Source organism: Mya arenaria, chromosome 15, assembly GCF_026914265.1.
Source record: "Mya arenaria isolate MELC-2E11 chromosome 15, ASM2691426v1".
Classification (NCBI taxonomy): Eukaryota; Metazoa; Mollusca; class Bivalvia; order Myida; family Myidae; genus Mya; species Mya arenaria.
Window position 1 is genome coordinate 15,520,407 of NC_069136.1, and position 22,839 is coordinate 15,543,245.

Sequence of the window (22,839 nt, forward strand, 5' to 3'; positions counted from 1 at the left end):
GGTAAATACTTTATTAAAACGTGCATATTTGACAGAACAGAAAATAGCACAACAGAAATGAAATGTATTTGATTAAAGTAAATATAGCTAAATGTTTTAACACAAATATTACATACATATTGTGCTTAATATTATTTACAAACTTTAACTTATTTTAAAAAAGAAGTGTTGGTAACATATGTAATACATTTTAAATGAATTAAAGCATAAATAATTGTATAGCCGTATGTACAGTCACAGTCGAATTATTGCTCCATGTAACGCAAACTATGCTTTTGTAAGACCAGCCATCAAATTAGCAATTGGCACTAATTCTTCTCAACTCTTATGTTGCCGTAACGAAAAAGGAAATAGTATTGATATTGCAATGAAATATTCAGGGATAACCATGTTATCAACACATGTTTACAATAACCATGATAAAACATAAGGTTAAGGCCAAATATTCACCAAACGAGAGACACAAATATGACAAAACGGGGAAAAATACTACGTAGGAAGGAATATAGATATCTTCCTTAACAAAAGATAGGATTACCGCCTTGGATCGGTCAGTGAAACAGGAATACAATAGGGATTGTTGTGAAATCAAGTCAAAGGTTGCACATTTACTTCGTTGCAACTTAGATCATGGTCAAACAAACACGATACATATATGAAATAAAAATAACGTTACCAAACAAAATGACATATACCATATTATTTCTAATAGGCACAAATATTTGCGTTGACTAGTCAGGTGTTTTACCATTTTCACAGCGTACAACCTCTCACTTTCACTAACATTATTACCTTTTCGGAATCAGCATAAGGCAATGATTTATTTAAACAACAGCAAATTCACTAATAAGCATGACTACAGATACTTAACGACAAGATATCAACATCATCTGTCAATGAAACACTCCAGTCTGCATGGTTGGGCTGACTTCGACAATAACCGATAGCTATTTGCGATATTCTGCCTAACACTTGTTTTAATCTATGCAGTCAAATAGTATACTTAAATCACCGTGTAAAGCAATGGTTAAAATAAACTGTTGTATTGAATATGATATCGCATTTTTTTCGAACTGCACTACAACATCACTCCACTACTTTTTTGAAAGCTGAAATACAATGAGGCGAAATGAACGTATTATTAGTTTAAGTTAACCTGAGATAATTAAGCATCTGTGTGACGTCATTTGTAAAAAAGGTCAACATATTTTGGTATAGTGTATTAGTTCATAAAAGATCAAAGTGGTATCAATATCATTTTTGGGTAGATACACTCAGCAAATATGTTAATTTGTCTTCAATGTTATTTCCATTGATTTCAATACAGAGGCGTATTCGTGGTTAATTTAACGTCTAAATAATTGTGAAAGCTATACATGTATTTGTAAGAAATAAAAAAATAATTCTGCTCCAATTAACATCCGGACTATTCTAGAACAGAACTATGCGTTTGTTTTACTTAGCAATTTTTAGCAAGTGTTCCATAACAGTTGAAGATTTTCTAAGAATGATGGCCGCCACTACGCATGGTACAAAGTTATGGTAATAATTCATAAATGTTGTTGAAATGGCTACAAAACTATGAAGGCGATAACATGATAATCGATTTAGGTTGATATTTTTTATCATATAACTGAACATCAACGTGTTATAATTGTCCAATTATGTCAATTTATTTTTCACGCTTTTCATTAGCTTGCATTATGGTTGTATCATTCTTTTGTGCTGAAAATGAATGACGTCCTGCATTTCACGCCACTTTTCCTGAAATGTTAAACACATTTACATTTGATTGCAGCTAAAATAAATAAGAAATAGCAATTGTCTCAAGTGAATTGTGTACAATGGTCAAATAAACATGACGATTATAAACTGCTTTGTAAGAACTTTTGGGAATACAAACAAATAAAAAAATGATATTAAGTATTATCAGTATCGATAATTGCAACATTTGGTAGTGGAAGTTTTTTTATTTGAAATGCTCTAAGAATAATCAGTATTGATACCTTTAGATTGTTCATATATTTATCGAATTTTCCCGTGTGATTGCTATGTTTCGTAAACGCTCTCTGAATTTTCCGGAAATATTCTGTTTCAATTGCGGCTGCGTGCATAGCTACGTCTGTTTCCTGGAAGGAGATCGCAAAATATATCTTCGCTTAAATTTTAAAATAAAAAGGGTTAAAACTTAGAAATATGTTTGACATGAAGAGCAGGGTTATGTGAAGCAACGTTTCAAATGAGTAGTGCAGGGGTGGGCATAGCACAATTTAAGTATGTCTAATGGGTAGGGCAGGGGTAGGCATAGCTCAGTTTAAGTATGTCTAACGTGTAGGGCAAGGGTGGACATAGCACAATTTAAGTATGTCTAATGGGTAGGGCAGGGGTAGGCATAGCTCAATTAAAGTATGTCTAACGTGTAGGGAAAGGGTGGACATAGCACAATTTAAGTATGTCTAATAGGTAGGGCAGGGGTAGGCATATCACAATTTAAGTATCTTTAACGTGTAGGGCAAGGGTTGGTATTGCACACTTGAATTATGTCTGACGTGTACAGAAGAGGTGGGAATAACACAATTTAAGGTGTCTAACGTGTAGGACAAGGGTGGGCATACTACAATTTAAGTATGTCTAACGTGAAGGGCAAGGGTTGCCATTGCACAGTTTAAGTATGTCTAACGTGTAGGGCTGGGGTGGGAATTGCACATTTTCAGTATCACTAACGAGTAGGGCAGAGGTGTTCATAGGATAATTTAAGTATGTCTAACGGATAGGGCAAGGGTGGGCATAGCACATTTTAAGTATGTCTAATTGGTAAGGCAGAAGTGGGCATAGAACAATTCAAGTGACTCTAACGGGTAGAGCAGGGGTAGGCAAAGCTAAGTTTAAGTGTTTCTAACGGGTTTGGCAGGGTGGGCATAACACAATTGAAGTATGTCTAACCTGTAGGGCAAGGGTGGACATTGCACATTTTAAGTATGTCTAATGGGTAGGGAAAGGGTGGGCAATGCACATTTGAAGTATGTCTAACGTGTAGGGCATGAATGGGCATTGCACATTTTATGTATCTCTTACAGGTAGGGCAGGGGTAGGCATAGCAAAATTTAGGTATGTCTAACGGGTAGGGCAGGGGTGGGCATAGCTCATGTTAAGTATGTCTAACGTGTACAGCAGGAGTGCGCATAGCACAGATTAAGTATGTTAAACGTGTAGGGCAAGGGTGGGCATTGCAGATTTTAAGTATCTCTAACGGGTAGGGCAGGGATGAGCATATCACAATTTAAATCTGTCTAACGTGTAGGGCAAGGGTATACATAGCACGTTTTAAGTATTTATAATGGGTAGGGCAGGGGTGGGCACAGCACAACTCAGGTATGTCTAATGGGTAGATAAGGGTTGGGCATAGCACATTTTAAGTATCTCTAATGTGTAGGGCAGGGTTGGGCATGGCACAATTTAAGTATGTCTAACGTGTAAGGCAAGGGTTGCCATACCACAATTTAAGTATGTCTAATGGGTAGGGCAGGGATGTGCATAGCACAATTTAAATATGTCTAATAAGTAGGGCAGGGTTGGGCATAGCAAATTTTGAAAATGTCTGACGTGTAGGACTAGGGTGGGTGCATTGCACAATTTAAGTATGTCTAATGAGTAGGGTAGGTGTGGGCATAGCATAATTTAAAAATGTCTGACGTGTAGGGCTAGCGTGGATGCATAGGACAATTTGAGTATGTCTAACGAGTAAGAAAAGTGTGGGCATTGCACATTTTAAGTATGTCTAATGGGTAGGGTAGGGGTGTACATAGCACAATTTAAGTATCTGTTACGGGTAGGGCAGGGGTGGGCATAGCACAATTTAATTGTTTCATACGGGTTGGGCAGAGGTGGGCATAGCACATATAAGTATGTCTAATGGGTAGGACAAGGGTGGGCATAGCACATTTTAAGCATGTCTAATAGGTAGGGCAGGGATCGTCATAGCACAATTTAAGTATGTATAACGAGTAGGGCAGGGGTGTGCATAGCACAATTTAAATATGTCTAACGTGAGGGGCAGGAGTGGGCATAACACAATTTAGGTATGTCTAACGGGTAGAGCAGGGGTGGGCATAGCACAATTTAAGTATGTCTAACGTGTAGAGCAGGGATGACCATAGCACACTTTAAGTATGTGTAACGTGTAGGGCAAGGGTGGGCATTGCAAATTTCAAGTATGTCTAATAGGTAGGACAGGGGTGGGCATTGCACATTTTAAGTTTGTCTAATCGGTAGGGCAGGGATGGACATAGCACCATTTTAGTATCTCTAACGGGTAGAGCAGGGGTCGGCATAGCCCAATATAAGGATATACAACGTGTAAGGCAGGGGTGGGCATAGCACAGATTAAGTATGTCCAACGGGTAGGGCAAAGATGGGCATAGCACATTTAAAGTATGTCTAATGGGTAGGACAGGGGTGGCCATAGCACAATTTAAGTATGTCTAACGGGTAGAGCAAGGGTTGGTATTGCACATTTTAAGTACGACTAATGGATAGGGCAGGTGATCGCATAGCACATTTTAGTATGTCTAACGGGTAGGACAAGGGTAGGCTTAGTACATTTTAAGTATGACTTATGGATTGGGCAGGGGTTCGCATAGCACAATTTAAGTATGTCTTACTTGAAAGGCAAGGGTAAGCATACTATTTTTTTAGTATGACTAATGGGTAGGGCAGGGGTTCGCATACCACAATTGAAGTATGTCTAACGGGTAGAGCAAGGGTTGGTATTGCACATTTTAAATATGACTAATGGATAAGTTAGGTGATCGCATAGCACAAATTTAGTATGTCAAACGGGTAGGACAAGGGTGGGCTTATAGTCCGGCAGCCAAATGAGATATTTTGGCTGAACCTTGTATCGGAGTGTATAGAAAATGTTTTTAGCTTTTTAAGTAGTTTAGACCCCCTAGTTAAAGAATCCGTTTGATGGCCTCACACCACTCTTGGGGAAATCGAGATATTCAAGATGGCGTCCAAGATGGCCGCCAAATTTTACCAAATTCAACAATTGACTAGTAATTTTGTATAAATGCATTAATTCCTGTTCAAAATTATACCATTATGTATTTTTATTGCAAACCGATCCATTCAAAATATTTCATATCATAATTAGGCCATTATGGCATTCAAAATGGCCGCCAAAACAAAGAAAATTGACAATTGAGTTAGGTTTTGTGTCAAATACCATCAATTGTTATACACATGTATCTCGTTTTTACATTACAATGTATTTATGCAATATAGATATCACAAATGACATTATATAATTACATATTAACCAAGATGGCGTCAAATATGGCCGCCAAAATAAACATTAATTAACACAGACTAAATGAAACGAGCACAACCGTTCACATATATGTATAAAAAAAACAATGGCATTTTATTTATTCCAATTTACTTCTGAAGAACTACTGACAGAAACATTTGTAAGTGGTATTATAGACAGCATGGGTGACCTCAATGAAATTCTTACAGAGCTGTAATCTAGAAGCAGAACATGAAAGCTATGGATAACTGTGTTATACAGTCATTGCTGATCATGATGCTTAACATCATAGCTGAAAAAGAAACCGACTAGGGTTTTCATTTGGTAGCTATTAAATCTACGATCCCCTACTTCTTTGCAGCAAGACACGTGCATTATGTTTGGTATTGCCGCTCCTATTTACGATCTATGGAGTCAATGCCCGGTTCATGTAGGGAAATATTTCGGAAAGGGGAGCGTGTGATGCGTCACATTCTTGGCGTTTGGAACGGCATTTCGAGTGATATGTCCATTGAGACAACATTTATGAAATACTGGTATGGAAAACAAGGCATTATTGGTATTACATTGAAATCCGACACACCCAAGATATGGTCGCCTGGTCTACACATTTGTAGCAGGTTGGAGGCAGATATCTCAAGCCTTGCAAATAGTGAACAAGTTAAGCCATCGAATGATAAACCCAAAGAGGAAATGAAGGCAAGAATATTGAGTGACTGCAACCATTATAGATCACTGCAGGGAGCGATACATGACTGTATAAATCCACTGGAGCCGTCGAATTACCCTGATGAAATCATCAACTTAGTTACAGGTCAGATAGCACCAGAAACTGTAAATGTTGATCAAGATGTTAAAATTGGAATCAAACAAATGAAGGAATTTGAAAATGGTTGGCCAGGGAGTTTCAATGTCAAGATAAGTCGCAAGATCAGGTGCCGTATTCACTAACGTCTTTAATCTGAGTTTGAGAATCAGACTCAAAAAACTGAATTCTTCAATGTTTGAAAATATCTCTTATATAACTATTGACAATATATTCGCTTTTCTGGGCCTGAGTCTCTAACTCCGACTCAGGACGTAAGTGAATACGGGCCCAAAACACAAGCTGAAACACGAAAGGGTATACAAGCTGGTGATACGAAGGTCTTAAAGACATAATTAATTTTCACAAGAGTGATCGGCCTTCAAGCGAGCTCACGTGACTTTGATGTGAAAGGTTGCTGACCTATGAGTTGCCCCATGTTCCAACAGCGATGTTTTGAATGTGACTTGCCAAATCCAAAATATGTGCTGAAAAAGTATTTGCAAGTTCAGGTGTCAGCACGTTCTGCAACAAAGCAAGTAGCATCGATAATTATAGACGGCTACTTTTCTTCGCCTGATAGAGGCAATACAGCACAGAAACTGAAACACGGGAAGACAGAGGATCACATGCGTAGCGCGTACATCAGTTGTCAACTGCAAAGCAAATTCCTCCTCAGAAAGAGATCATGTCGGTAGCAACATTTCATTCCCTTGACATGTGAGTGCTTATTGTTATTGGAGATGAAGATTCACCAATTGAAGTTACACCAACTGTAATAATTACGCGTCAAGACATGCGCAACACACATAAAGAAGCTGACAACATTGTTGCCCATCAAATTGTTAGTATAGTAAATGAAAATGATGGAGGCATTTACTCAGACGATACCGATGCTTTGTACTTCTTTTTCACCATTACCAGGAATAAATCATCAACAAAGATATTACGGAATGACCTGTGAAAGACAGATTATTGATAGATATAACAGCCACAGTCAACAAATACAAACGTATAGTTCCAGATTAATTTGCAGCACACGCACTATCAGCACTACTACTTGCTGCTACGGCAAAGGTAAGGGCATAGTATTGAAGGTACTAAAAGCGAGTATCACTCGTGTATGTTTGAGATAAAACATCTGACTACTCGACAGTCAACCGAGAATCAACTCGTTTCATTTCGCAATGTTACAACATGGAAGTTGTTGACGACATGTCAGAGGTTCTACAGAAGGTATTAAGTTCTAAGGTTAGGAAAGCGACGTCGTTTGCACCAAAGCTTGCTTCTCTACCCCCAACAACAGAGGCATTTAATGACAATATCAAGCAAGCACATTTTCAAACGTGTGTTTGGAATTGTGCAGTTAAATCAGACCAACGAATCCTGGACCCGTTTTAAGCTGGTTGGGAAAAAAGGACACTCGATCTTTGGTCCCAAAAATATTACCAAACAAATTTCAGTGGCCTCATATGATGTGCTTAAAATGATAAAATGTTTATGTCAATCAAATACTCAATGCAACACTCTTGCTGTCGTTGCAACAATGCGCATATGTCATGTTCAATATTTAGTAAATGTCAAGCATAAGAAAATTGCTACAATAAGCAAACAAAACGAATATATAAATCTTTGAATTAGCAAACTAACTTCTCTATTTAAGAACTGATGTAGTAATTGTTCTAAAGCTATTAATACATACCATAAACTACAGTGTAATTTTAAATAAAGAAAAATGCTATTGTTTTTATACATTTGTAAACGATTGTGCCCGTTTTATTTAGTCTGTGTTAATTTATGCTTTTTGGCGGCCATATTGGACGCTTTCTTGGTAAATATGTGTCTTTATAATGCTATTATAATACCTATATTGCATAAATACATTGTTAAGTTAAAACGAGATGCATGTGCATAAAAATTGATGGTATTTGCAACAAAACCTCTCTCAATTGTCAATTATTTTAGTTTGGCGGCCATTTTAGACGCCATGATGGCCTAAACATGGTATGAAATATTTTAGAATTGATCGGTTTGCAATATAAATGCTTTATGGTATAGTTTTGCACATGAATTGAATCATTAAAACAAAATTACGAGTTAATTGGTGATTTGGGTTAAATTTGGCGGCCATCTTGGACGCCATCTTGAATATCTCGATTTTCCCAATTGTGGCGCAAGGCCATCAAACGGATTCCTTAACTGGAGGGGCAAAGCTACTTAAAAACCCCAAAATATTTTCTATATACTCCGATGCATTCTCGACTTCCGCTGCCGTACTATTAGTACATTTTAAGTATGTCTAACGTGTAGGGCAAGGTTGTCATTGCACATTTTAAGTATGTCTGGTGGGTAGGGCAGGGATGCGCATAACACAATTAAAGTATGTCTAATGTGTCAAACGGGTAGGGAAGTGTTGGGTAATCTAGTGTCTATATATGACTTACGGGTAATGCAGTAACGTATTACTTTATTGTATATCCATCAAAATATCAACATCGCAAAATGCGTTAATCCGTTTTTCAATTCATTGCAATGAAACTGTATTCCACTCTGTTGACGTCACATCATAAACGAATCATTGAGCGATGTTTAAACGACATCATAACACAAAATAGTGCTTTGATTATTATTATGAAAACATGTGTCTTTTAATTGTTTTAACCAATTATGTATATTACAAAAGGTTTAAATAGTACTGCGTTTTGATCCGGAATGTCATATTTGACTCTCGTGGATATTTGCAGATTTTGATTTCAGTCGGCTGCAAAAATCCACTTTAATCGAATACAACCTCCCGGATAACAACACAGTACTAATGAACGTTTTGTATCTAACGGATATGAGATTGTTGGGATCTATGTTTAAGGATATACTGGAATAGTATATCACAAATCTATCAGACTATAATAGTATACAATACAATAACCAATAGTTTGCTTTTTTATATACTAGTATATGTTGGAGCAAATGATATTCAATTTATCAATTTCTAACATTAAAACATATAAAAGCATATCAATATATAAGGACATGTATGACAAACACAATATATGTGCTTTTATATACCATTTTTTTGTACCTTGGAAGTTTGGTAATTATTCATTTTACTAAACATATATTGTTCCCAGTCTGTGCGTCGGTACTTAATTTTATTATTGTAACACAATATTGGCTTCACTGGTTACTTTGTTTCATGATATTATATAATATTTAAGCAAAAGAAAAATGTACCTGAAATCGTTTTAAAACCTGGTGCAATTCTGTTACTAAAAGGAAGTAGATGTCTAGCATATTCTGGACATCTTTCATGGTTTCTTCTGCAGAGCCTGCAAAAATCAGTTTAAATAACAACAAACGTTGTATTACAATACTTATATTTCAAATATTTGTGTTCCCTATGTTTTGAAGAAATTGATTATTCTCATAATATATTCACTAATGTTACATGACATCAAAGCTTACAAAATATCTACATTATTTGGATTTGTAAAAGTCTGAAAATACGTGAATCATTAAATATTTTATCCGTTGCTTGTTAATGACATTATGGTACAGGAAAATATTAATACCTATTTCTTGTTCTAGGCTTTTAATATTTCTTTCCAACTCAGCTCCTTCCATTTGGCATTGTGCTTGGTTAACTCTCGCTTCGTTCGCCTTTTGCGTGTATGTTTTAATTTGTTCTTTCATTTCAGCGTATTCCACCCCGTTTATGACTGCAGACACTGTCCCACCAGCAGCTACACCCGCCCCAACACCGGCAGTCCCAGCAGCTACAGCCAGGCTCAAACCTCCTGTTCATGATGAAACTGATTATACTTTTATTTAATAAATTAAGCTCAATGTTGCTTGAATAGCCCATCTTACTGGCCGATTTATATCGGCGCGAAAAAAGTGAAGCGCAGCATAACCCATAAACATAACCCAAAACACGCCGATCTGTAAAATGGAGAATTTTAACCGTAAAAGGTGTAATGTACGAGTTTTGTTATATTAAATAAATACATTAATAGTTTGTACATCTTAACATATACACTCACTAAGATATAAAATTTCGATCCAGATGCATGACTGACCTATAAAATCACTTCGTTATATCCATCCATTTTCAATGGTCTTTTTTTAGGATAAATAAATGTCTGTGACCGAGGTTAATTGATGAAATATCTTACTGATACAAACCCATTACCCTCAAGTTACATTCACATTCCGATAAACCTATATTATGTTTCCATGTCTTCGAAGTGCTGAAGAAATTAAACAAATAAACATCAGATGTAACTATTTTCATTAAATTTAAATATGAATTATAACAAGTTTAACAAGTGTTTATATTTTACTTGTAACAAGTGTTTTACTTACCGTTCCAATGCGGTACCTAACAATACATGACCTAGTGTTTTTATATAGTATATATGGACTGGGTTGATTGTGGAGTGTTGTGCTGTTGTTCCATGTCTCTTGTTTGTGATTTTTTGTTTTTGTGTTCTTGCTCTTTGGCGTTTACCCTGTGCCATTAAACGGGGTTTATGTTTAAACGTTTTGCTACTGAGCTTGTTTCGGCAGTTTTTCATATAAACATAAAAAACTTATTCATCACATGTTAACATTCGTGTAAACGTCTCTCTGGCTTACTTAAATCCCATTCACACTCCATTTATAAATAATTTGTTTTATAATCGAACGCCAGAGGTATTCAACATTATGTTTATTTATGTTTATTTCGACAAACTTTCACACTATGGTGAAATCAAGCGACATAGCGACGCTCAATATGCTTTTAGCTAAAGATAAGTAATTTTATTTACAGTAAATTCTTTGAGATGGATCTTGCTCTAGGATTAAACAAAATATGGATATATGTTAACACATTCAAAAACACTTGGGTGATTTAAGATTATTACCTGTTACGGGTGCGGCAATAGCTCCAAGAAGCAATAGGCCTCCAGTCGCGGCGAAACCACCGCTTATCATTGTTCTTTCCAAAGCTTCATTGCCTTTCTTTTCGTATTTATCGACGTCAGCTTGTGCACCCTTAGCCAATTCCGTATACAGTGCATGTTGTCTTTCTTCATGCTCGATCCGTTGTTTACATTTTTTTATTTCATTTTCTTTTTGTTCTTTGAGTCCTTTGCTTCGCTTTAAATTTTCCCGATTTTGTTCAAGCTCGATCTGCAGTGACCTTTGCTGAATTGCAACATTTTCTGATATGACTGTAAGTTTTTTCTGTGCTTCTTTTACTGATTGGGAAGATGAGGAAACATGTACATCTGAAGGCGTGACTGCATTGGCAATGGCACCCTCTGTACCTGACAACACTTTATATTCGTTTGTAACCAATTCATCATATGATTGAGCATGGAGCCGAGAAGTTTCCAGTTGCCTCGTCAGGGCGTCTGATAATTTCACGTCGGAAGTTATCTGCGAATTGAACATAACATTTCAGTTAAAACCATGTTCGGTGAAAACAATATCGCTTTTATATACTTTATCCCCCCTGAAGTAATGTCGCAATACGGGGTTGAACCTTTTCCCTAAAACCAATAAACCTCTCTGTCAGATTATTTACAATCAACTCTTACAGTTCAAATATGTTTCGTTTGTTTTGTCAAAGGCTATATACAGGTCGGTACATGTTTCGCAAGAAAAAAAATGTTTAAGTTCCTACGTTTTGAATGAAACATACACTTAAAAATATGGATGTTTGAGTTCACGAGTAATCTGTTGATATTCTAAAGGCTATACAATTAATTTAATATTCCGTGTGATCTTGATAGTGTTCTTGGGCAACTGTTTAAATTTCTTTACACTTATCCTGTATGTTATCCGTGTCGTGTGTTTCCTTGTACATAAACACAACAACATCTGTTGGATATTTTTATAAAAGGGAAATTAGGAAGGAAAAAGCCATAAAAGCAAATTTTCGTCCAAACCTTACCACGGAAGTTCTCTTCTTCACTAATCGAAATTATGGTTCTTTAATTTATAGCTTAGATGGCCCAGCGGTACAAAGTAAGTCACAATAATGGAAGGTTCGGAGTTCAGTTCCCACTTTCCATAAATTAATGTAAGAAAGTAATTAATTCAATTTATCGTTAAAGCCCCAGTGCCACTTAGGATTAAATAATCACAGAAAAAATAAATGTTAGTTTATAACTTAAACGAGTCTCATATAATATCTGATAAATTCCCGAGGTCCACACGATGTCTCATTTTTTTTAAGTATGAGAAATACTAACGAAGTTCCAAACTGGTCCCCTGACTCACTTTTTGCTAATATGACAGATAATTTGGCGGAGTCTAGAAACAATTTTGTTTAGTGAAAAATTGCAGATAGATACTCGCTTTGTAAAATGCACTTTTTGTGGCTTATAACTATTTATGTTTACCTTATTTAAACATCAACATATGTTAAATATTTGCTAGATAACATAATATGATGCAATAATAAATGTTTCCAAAAAAATAAGCTGTTTTCCAACTGACTTTTGTGTGGAAAATATCAATTCCTTGTGGCCTGTAGGAAGTAAAGTCGTTGAATTTGATGTTATTTTCGTATAAGGCAACGTTACCACAGGGCCAAATTATATTTATCGGAGGTACAGACTGCATCAAAGAATTCGGTTTGATTCAAATTGTGAAATGATCTATATATTATTATATAAGTCAGTCAACGCCCCATTACCTCGGTTTCTGTTACTTATTAATTTTCATTTTATTCATGTTGACTCCATATTATTTTGTATCATTTGAACATTTTGCTATTAATTAAGCGGAAATAGTTGAGGTTCTCAAATGGAGATTTATACTACAAACTTCTACTACTACTTCTGCTACTACTAATACTACAACTACTGCTGCTGCTGTTGCTGCTGCTGTAATTTCTGCTGCTACTGCTGTAATAGGGGTAACAATGGTGACAGGAGTAGTAACAACGATGACGAGCGCAGTAACAGCATCATCAGCATGGGTAACAATGGTGACGGGAGAATTAATAGCATCAACAGGAGGAGTAACAATGGTGCTGGGAGGAGTAACAGCATCACGAGGAGGTATGGCAATGGTGGCGGGAGCAGTAAAAATAAGGAAAGCGTATGGTCACGGGATCAGTAATAGAATCCTCAGGAGGTGTAACAATGGTGACGAGAGCAATAACAGCATCATCAGGAGGGGTAACAATGGTGACGGGAGCAGTAACAGCATCATCAGGAGGGGTAACAATGGTGACGGGAGAAGTAACAGCATCATCAGGAGGGGTAACAATGGTGACGGGAGAAGTAACAGCATCATCAGGAGGGGTAACAATGGTGACGGGAGAAGTAACAGCATTATCTGGAGGGGTAACAATGGTGACGGGAGAAGTAACAGCATCATCAGGATGGGTAACAATTGTAACGGGAGCAGTAACAGCATCAGAAGAAGTGGTAACAATGGTGACGGGAGCAATAACAACATCATCAGGAGTGGTAACAATGGTCACGATAGCAGTAACAGCAACATCAGGATGGTTAACAATGGTCGCGGGAGCATTAACATTATCATCAGAAGTGGTAACAACGGTGACGGGAGCAGTAAAAGCATCATCAGGAGGGAAAACAATGGTGGCGGGAGCAGTAACAGCATTATCAGGAAGGGTAATAATGGTGACGGGAGAATTAACAGCATCATCTGTAGGGGTAACAATGGTGACGGGAGCAATTACAGCATCATCAGGAAGGGTAACAATGGTGACGGGAGCAATTACAGCATCATCAGGAGGGGTAACAATGGTGAAGGGAGCAGTAACATCTTCATCAGGAGGGGTAACAATTATGACTGGAGCAGTGACTGCATCATCAGGAGGCGTAAAAATGGTGACGGGAGCATTAACAGCATCATCAAGAGGGGTAACAATGGTGACGGGAGTGGTAAGAGCATCATCAGGAGGGGTAACAATGGTCACGATAGCAGTAACAGCATCATCAGGTTGTGTAACAATGGTCACGTGAGCAGTAACATCATCCTTAGGAAGTGTAACAATGGTGACGGGAGCAATAACAGCATCATCAGGAGGGGTAACAATGGTGACGGGAGCAGTAACAGCATCATCAGGAGGGGTAACAATGGTGACGGGAGCAGTAACAGCATCATCAGGAGGTGTAACAATGGTGACGGGAGAAGAAACAGCATCATCAGGAGGGGTAACAATGGTCAAGGGAGCAGTAACAGCATCATCAGGAAGTGTAACAATGGTGACGGGAGCAGTAACAGCATCATCAGGAGAGGCAACAATGGTGACGGGAGCAGTAACAGCATCGTCAAGAGGGGTAACAATGGTAACGGGAGCAGTAACATCATCATCAGGAGGGGTAACAATGGTGACGGGAGCAGTAACAGCATCATCAGGAGGGTAACAATGGTGACATGAGCAGTTACAACATCATTGGCAGGGTAAGATTGGTGACGGGAGCAATAACAGCAACATCAGGAGGGGTAACAATGGTGACGGGAGCAGTAAGATCATTATCTGCAGGGGTAAAAATGGTGACGGGAGAAGTAACAGCATCATCCGGATGGGTAACAATAGTCACGGGAGCAGTAACAGCATCAGAAGAAGTGGTAACAATGGTGACAGGAGCAGTAACAGCATCATCAGGAGGGGTAACAATGGTCACGATAGCAGTAACAGCATCATCAGGAGGGGTAACAATGGTGACGGGAGAAGTAACAGCATCATCAGGAGGGGTAACAATGGTGACGAAAGCAGTAACAGCATCATCAGGAGGGGTAACAATGGTGACGGGAGCAATAACAGCATCATCAGGAGGGGTAACAATGGTGACGGGAGCAGTAAGAGCATCATCAGGAGGGGTAACAATGGTGACGGGAGAAGTTACAGCATCATCAGGATGGTTAACAATGGTCGCGGGAGCATTAACATTATCATCAGAAGTGGTAACAATGGTGACGGGAGCAGTAAAAGCATCATCAGGAGGGGAAACAATGGTGGCGGGAGAAGTAACAGCATTATCAGGAGGGCTAATAATGGTGACGGGAGAAGTAACAGCATCATCGGGAGTGATAACAATGGTGACGGGAGAAGTAACTGCATCATCAGGAAGGGTAACAATGGTGACGGGAGCATTAACAGCATCATCTGTATGGGTAACATTGGTGACGGGAGCAATTACAGCATCACCAGGAGGGGTAACAATGGTGACGGGAGCAATTACAGCATCATCAGGAGGGGTAACAATGGTGACGGGAGCAGTAACAGCATCATCAGGAGGTGTAACAATGGTGACGGGAGCAATAACAGCATCATCAGGAGGGGTAACAATGGTGACGGGAGCAGTAAGAGCATCATCAGGAGGGGTAAAAATGGTGACGGGAGAAGTAACAGCATCATCAGGATGGTTAACAATGGTCGTGGGAGCATTAACATTATCATCAGAAGTGGTAACAATGGTGGCGGGAGCAGTGACAGCATCATCAGGAGGGCAACCAATGGTGACGGGAGAAGTAACAGCATCATCAGGAAGGGTAACAATGGTGACGGGAGAAGAAACAGCATCATCGGGAGTGATAACAATGGTGACCTTAGAAGTAACAGCTTCATCTGGAAGGGTAACTAGCAATGGTGACGGGAGCAGTACAGCATCATCAGGAGGGGTAACAATGGTGACGGGAGCAATAACAACATCATCAGGAGGGTAACAATGGTGACGAGAGCAGTAACAGCATCATCAAGAGGGATAACAATAGTGACGGGAGCAGGAACAGCATCATCTGGATGGGTAACAATGGAGACGGGAGCAGTAACAGCATCATCGGGATGGTAAACATTGTTGACGGGAGTAGTAACAGCATCATCAGAAGAGATTACAATGGTGACCAGAGCAATAACAGTATTTTCAGGAGGGGTAACAATTATGACTGGAGCTGTAAAAGCATAATCGGAATGAGTAACAATGTTGACGGGATCAATTAGAGCATCATCAGGAGGGATAACAATGGTGACGGGAGCATTAACAGCGTTATCAGAAGGGGTAACAATGGTGAGGGGAGCATTAACAGCATCATCAGGAGGGATAACAATGGTGACGGATAGTAACAGCATCCATCATAGGAAATGATAACAGTGTTGACGGGAACTATAACAGCATCTTCAGAATGGTAAACATTGGTTTCAGGAGAAGTAACAGCATTATCAGGAGGGGTAACAATGGTGACGGGAGCAGTAACAGCATCATCAGGAGGGGAAACAATGGTGGCGGGAGAAGTAACAGCATCATCAGGAGGGGTAACAATGGTGAGGGGAGAAGTAACAGCATCATCGGGAGTGATAACAATTTTGACGGGAGAAGTAACTGCATCATCAAGAAGGGTAAGAGTGGTGACGGGAGAAGTAACAGCATCATCTGTAGGGATAACAATGGTGCCGGGAGCAATAACAACATCATCAGGAAGGGTAACAATGTTGACGGGAGCAATAAAAGCATCATCAGGAGGGGAAACAATGGTGGCGGGAGAAGTAACAGCATTATCAGGAGGGGTAATAATGGTGACGGGAGAAGTAACAGCATCATCGGGAGTGATAACAATGGTGACGGGAGAAGTAATAGCATCATCAGGAAGGGTAACAATTGTGACGGGAGCATTAACAGCATCATCTGTAGGGGTAACAATGGTGACGGGAGCAATTACAGCATAATCAGGAGGGGTAACAATGGTGACGGGAGCAATTACAGCATCATCAGGAGGGGTAACAATGGTGACGGGAGCAGTAACATCTTCATCAGGAGGGGTAACGATTGTCACTGGAGAAGTAAATGCATCATCAGGAGGTGTACAAATGGTGACGGGAGAATTAATAGCATCATCAAGAGGGGTAACAATGGTGACGGGAGTAGTAAGAGCATCATCAGGAGGGGTAACGATGGTCACGATAGCAGTAACAGCATCATCAGGTTGGGTAACAATGGTCACGTGAGCAGTAACATCATCCTTAGGAAGTGTAACAATGGTGACGGGAGCAATAACAGCATCATCAGGAGGGGTAACAATGGTGACGGGAGCATTAACAGCATCTTCAAGAGGGGTAACAATGGTCACGGGAGCAGTAACAGCATCATCAGGAGGTGTAACAATGGTGACGGGAGAAGAAACAGCATCATAAGGAGGGGAAACAATGGTCACGGGAGCAGTAACAGCATCATCAGGAAGTGTAACAATGGTGAGGGGAGCAGTAACAGCATCATCAGGAAAGGTAACAATGGTGACGGGAGCAGTAACAGCATCGTCAAGAGGGGTAACAATGGTGACGGGAGCAGTAACATCACCATCAGGAGGGGTAACAATGGTGACGGGAGCAGTAACAGCATCATCAAGAGGGTAACAATGGTGACATGACCAGTTACAACATCATTGGCAGGGTAAGATTGGTGACGGGAGCAATAACAGCATCATCAGGAGCGGTAACAATGGTGACGGGAGCAGTAACATCACCATCAGGAGGGGTAACAATGGTGACGGGAGCAGTAACAGCATCATCAAGAGGGTAACAATGGTGACATGACCAGTTACAACATCATTGGCAGGATAAGATTGGTGACGGGAGCAATAACAGCATCATCAGGAGCGGTAACAATGGTGACGGGAGCAGTAACATCATTATCTGGAGGGGTAACAATGGTGACGGGAGAAGTAACAGCATCATCAGAATGGGTAACAAATGTCACGGGAGCAGTAACAGCATCAGAAGAAGTGTTAACAATGGTGACGGGAGCAGTAACAACATCATCAGGAGGGGTAACAATGGTCACGATAGCAGTAACAGCATCATCAGGAGGGGTAACAATGGTGACGGGAGAAGAAACAGCATCATCAGGAGGTGTAACAATGGTGACGGGAGCAATAACAGCATCATCAGGAGGGGTAACAATGGTGACAGGAGCAGTAAGAGCATCATCAGAAGGGGTAACAATGGTGTCGGGAGAAGTGACAGCATCATCAGGATGGTTAACAACGGTCGTGGGAACATTAACATTATCATTAGAAGTGGTAACAATGGTGACGGGAGCAGTAAAAGCATCATCAGGAGGGGAAACAATGGTGGCGGGAGAAGTAACAGCATTATCAGGAGGGGTAATAATGGTGACGGGAGAAGTAATAGCATCATCGGGAGTGATAACAATGGTGACGGGAGAAGTAACTGCATCATCAGGAACGGTAACAATGGTGACGAGAGCATTAACAGCATCATCTTTAGGGGTAACAATGGTGACGGGAGCAATTACAGCATCACCAGGAGGGGTAACAATGGTGACGGGAGCAATTGCAGCATCATCAGGAGGGGTTACAATGGTGACGAAAGCAGTAACATCATCATCAGGAGGGGTAACAATGGTCACGATAGCAATAACAGCATCATCAGGAGGGGTAACAATGGTGACGGGAGCAGTAAGAGCATCATCAGAAGGGGTAAAAATGGTGACGGGAGAAGTAAGAGCATCATCAGGATGGTTAACAATGGTTGTGGGAGCATTAACATTATCATCAGAAGTGGTAACAATGGTTACGGGAGCAGTATCAGCATCATCAGGAGGGCAAACAATGGTGACGGGAGAAGTAACAGCATCATCAGGAAGGGTAACAATGGTGACGGGAGAAGTAACAGCATCATCGGGAGTGATAACAATGGTGACCTGAGAAGTAACAGCTTCATCTGGAAGGGTAACTAACAATGGTGACGGGAGCCGTAACAGCATCATCAGGAGGGGTAACAATGGTGACGGGAGCAATAACAACATCATCAGGAGGGTAACAATGGTGACGGGAGCAGTAACAGCATCATCAAGAGGGATAACAATAGTGACGGGAGCAGGAACAGCATCATCTGGATGGGTAACAATGGTGACGGGAGCAGTAACAGCATCATCGGGATGGTAAACATTGTTGACGGGAGTAGTAACAGCATCATCAGAAGAGATTACAATGATGACCAGAGCAATAACAGTATTTTCAGGAGGGGTAACAATTATGACTGGAGCTGTAAAAGCATTATCGGAATGAGTAACAATGTTGACGGGATCAATTACAGCATCATCAGGAGGAATAACAATGGTGACGGGAGCATTAACAGCGTTATCAGAAGGGGTAACAATGGTGAGGGAGCATTAACAGCTTCATCAGGAGGGATAACAATGGTGACGGAGCAGTAACAGCATCCATCATCGGAAGTGATAACAGTGTTGACGGGAACTATAACAGCATCTTCAGAAGGGTAAACATTGGTTCCTGGAGAAGTAACAGCATTATCAGGAGGGGTAACAATGGTGACGGGAGCAGTAACAGCATCATCAGGAGGGGAAACAATGGTGGCGGGAGAAGTAACAGCATCATCAGGAGGGGTAACAATGGTGACGGGAGAAGTAACAGCATCATCGGGAGTGATAACAATGGTGACGGGAGAAGTAACTGCATCATCAGGAAGGGTAACAATGGTGACGGGAGCAGTAACAGCATCATCTGTAGGGGTAACAATGGTGACGGGAGCAATTACAGCATCATCAGGAGGGGTAACAATGGTGACGGGAGCAATAACAGCATCATCAGGAGGGGTAACAATGGTGACGAAAGCAGTAACAGCATCATCAGGAGGGATAAAAATGGTGACGGGAGCAGTAACAGCAATTTCAGGAGGTGTAACAATGGTGACTGGAGCAGTAACAGCATCCTCAGGAAGTATAAAATGGCCACGGGAGCCGTATCAGAATAATTAGGAAAAGTAACAATGTAGACGTTAGCAGTTTCAACAAGGCGAGCGCGGTAACAGCGTCATCAGGAGGGTTAACAATGGTCACGGGAGCAGTAACAGCATCATCAGGAGGTGCAACAATGGTGAGGGGAGAAGTAACAGCATCATCAGGAGGGGTAACAATGGTCACGGGAGCAGTAACAGCATCATCAGGAGGTGTAACAATGGTGACGGGAGCAATAACAGCATCATCAGGAGGGGTAACAATGGTGACGGGAGCAGTAAGAGCATAATCAGGAGGGGTAACAATGGTTAGGGGAGAAGAAATAGCATCATCAGGATGGTTAACAATGGTCACAGGAGCCGTAACATTATAATCAGAAGTGATAACAATGGTGACGGGGGCAGTAACAGCATCATCAGGAGGGGAAACAATGGTGACAGGAGAAGTAACAGCATCATCAGGAGGGGTAATAATGGTGACGGGAGAAGTAACAGCATCATCGGGAGTGATAAGAATGGTGACGGGAGAAGTAACAGCATCATCTGGAAGGGTAACAATGGTGACGGGAGCAGTAACAGCATCATCAGGAGGGGTAACAATGGTGACTGGAGCAATAACAACATCATCAGGAGGGGTTACAATGGTGACGAGAGCAGGAACATCATCATCTGGATGGGTTACAATGATGACGGGAGCAGTAACAGCATCATCGGGATTGATAACAATGGTGACGGGAGAAGTAACAGCATTATCAGGAGGGGTAATAATGGTGACGGGAGCAGTAACAGCAGCATCGGGAGTGATAACAATGGTGACGGGAGAAGTAACTGCATCATCAAGAAGGGTAACAATGGTGACGGGACCATTAACAGCATCATCTGTATGGGTAACAATCATGGTGACGGGAGCAATTACAGCATCATCAGGAGGGGTAACAATGGTAACGGAAGCAGTTTTAACAAGGCGAGCGCAGTAACAGCATCATCGAGAGGTGTAACAATGGTGGCGGGAGCATTAACAAAATCATCGTGAGGGATCACAACGCTGACGGGAGCACTAACCGCTTTATCAGGAGGGGGTAGCAATGGTGACGGGAGCAGTAACAACATTATAAGGAGTTGTAAAAATGGTGACGGGAGCAATAGCTGCATCATCGGGCTACAATGGTGAAGGGAGCAGTCACAACGATAACGGGAGCTGTGTCAAAATCATACGAAGAAATAACAATGGTGACAGGAAAAGTATTAGCTCCATCTTGATGAGTAACAATGATAAATGGAACTGTTACAACAATGACGGGAGTTGTTGCAACATCGTCTGGATGGGGTAGCAATGGTGACGGGAGGAGTAACTACGATGACGACAACAGTAATATCGATGATGAGCGCAGTAACAACATCATCAGGATGAATGACAATGCTTACGGGCGCAATAACTACACCTAGAAGTGTGAAAACAACGATGACCGGTACATCATCATCGGTCATTGGGAGGGGTAGCAACGGAAGGGAAACAATTTCGACGGATGTAAAAATCAGGCCGATGCAATGATTAATATACTTATAATACTGTCGATACCGATTCTGCTGCTGCTGCTGCTGTTGCTGCAACTACTACTACTACCACTACTACTACTACTTCTGCTACTACTCCTACTCCTTCTCCTACTCCTGCTCCTGCTGCTGCTGCTGCTGCTGCTGCTACTGCGCCTGCTTCTACTACTACAACCTCCACTAACACTACCACTACGACCACTACCACCACCACTTCAACTACAACAACAACAACTACAACTACTACTACTACTTCTACTACTACCTACTACTACTACTACTACTACTACTACTACTACTACTACTACTACTACTACTACTTCTACTACTACAACTACAACTCTACTACTACTACTACTACTACACTACTTCTACTACTACTACTACTACTACTATAATAATAATAATAATAATAATAATAATAACAATAATAATAATAATAATAAAAATAATAATAATCATCATCATCATCATCATCATCATCATCATCAATCATAATTATCATAAATCATAATTACCATAATAATCATATTTTTACAATAATAACTCTATATTACAAACAATATAAAAAAACAGTAGTGTTTCTAATTAAAATAACAAAAAAGATAAACATTATTACCTTAGCGATGTGCAAATCCATACTTTTTTGATAATATTTAAACTTTCTTTTAAATAGTTTGGCTGAACAAAAATAACCTTTTGTTGAAGGATGACATCAAAGTTTAGCAAATTAAGGCGAATGCATTATTATTGCACACAAAGAGTAACACATTGCATGTTTAAGCCCGTACAATTGCCTTTAAGAAAGCTAGATATTGAAAGTACTGGAAATTATGTGCAGCACAGACAAAACTTTTTCAGAACATGCACGATCTCATTCCATGAATACACAGATGTGATCCTTCCAAGAAGCTATGATTAATACTTTCAGTTTCGAGTTTTTCTAAAAGTAGGCCGCAGATGGTTTCATGCACAGCACTCATGATCGCAAGGGTTGTTCCAAAATTTGTGTATCTCAAGGTCCTAACGCCATTTAGATATAATTTTTGTATCATTCGTATTAAAAGAAGACGAAATAACGATAGACACAGTTTTTGAAATATAACATGTTATTATTTTCTTTAGTACGTTCCAAACGATATAAGTATTGGTTTGTGTAGTGTTTGAACGTTTGTGTCTCCGTTCAGCGTCTCCGTTCAGTGTCGTTCGAGCTCTTGCCTTGTGCCACTATCTTACATTGTATATATAAATGGATGGCAACTGGGATTGTCCCTTTACTTTTCATTGTGTTTGTTTCAAAATTCAAAACCTGTCTACGATATGTTCGTAGCAGTGTTGACTAAATTGATTATCCGATCAAAAGACATCTATATGATTTTTTGGGATGACTATTTTGCAAATATGCTGTGTCATCTTTATCTAAAATGA

At 40.0% G+C, this 22,839-nt stretch overlaps 1 protein-coding gene across 1 annotated transcript; it reads right to left on the reverse strand.

Annotated features, from left to right (window-relative positions):
- LOC128219801 (uncharacterized) lies at nucleotides 1-22,372 on the reverse strand. Its single transcript, XM_052927840.1, has 6 exons — nucleotides 22,031-22,372; nucleotides 11,021-11,537; nucleotides 9,686-9,910; nucleotides 9,348-9,442; nucleotides 2,007-2,129; nucleotides 1-1,764 (listed from the first exon to the last, which is right to left on the reverse strand). Exons 1-6 carry the CDS (start codon nucleotides 22,049-22,051, stop codon nucleotides 1,702-1,704), a joined length of 1,044 nt encoding a protein of 347 aa, XP_052783800.1. The 5' UTR covers nucleotides 22,052-22,372; the 3' UTR covers nucleotides 1-1,701.
- Nucleotides 22,373-22,839: the final 467 nt, after the last annotated feature.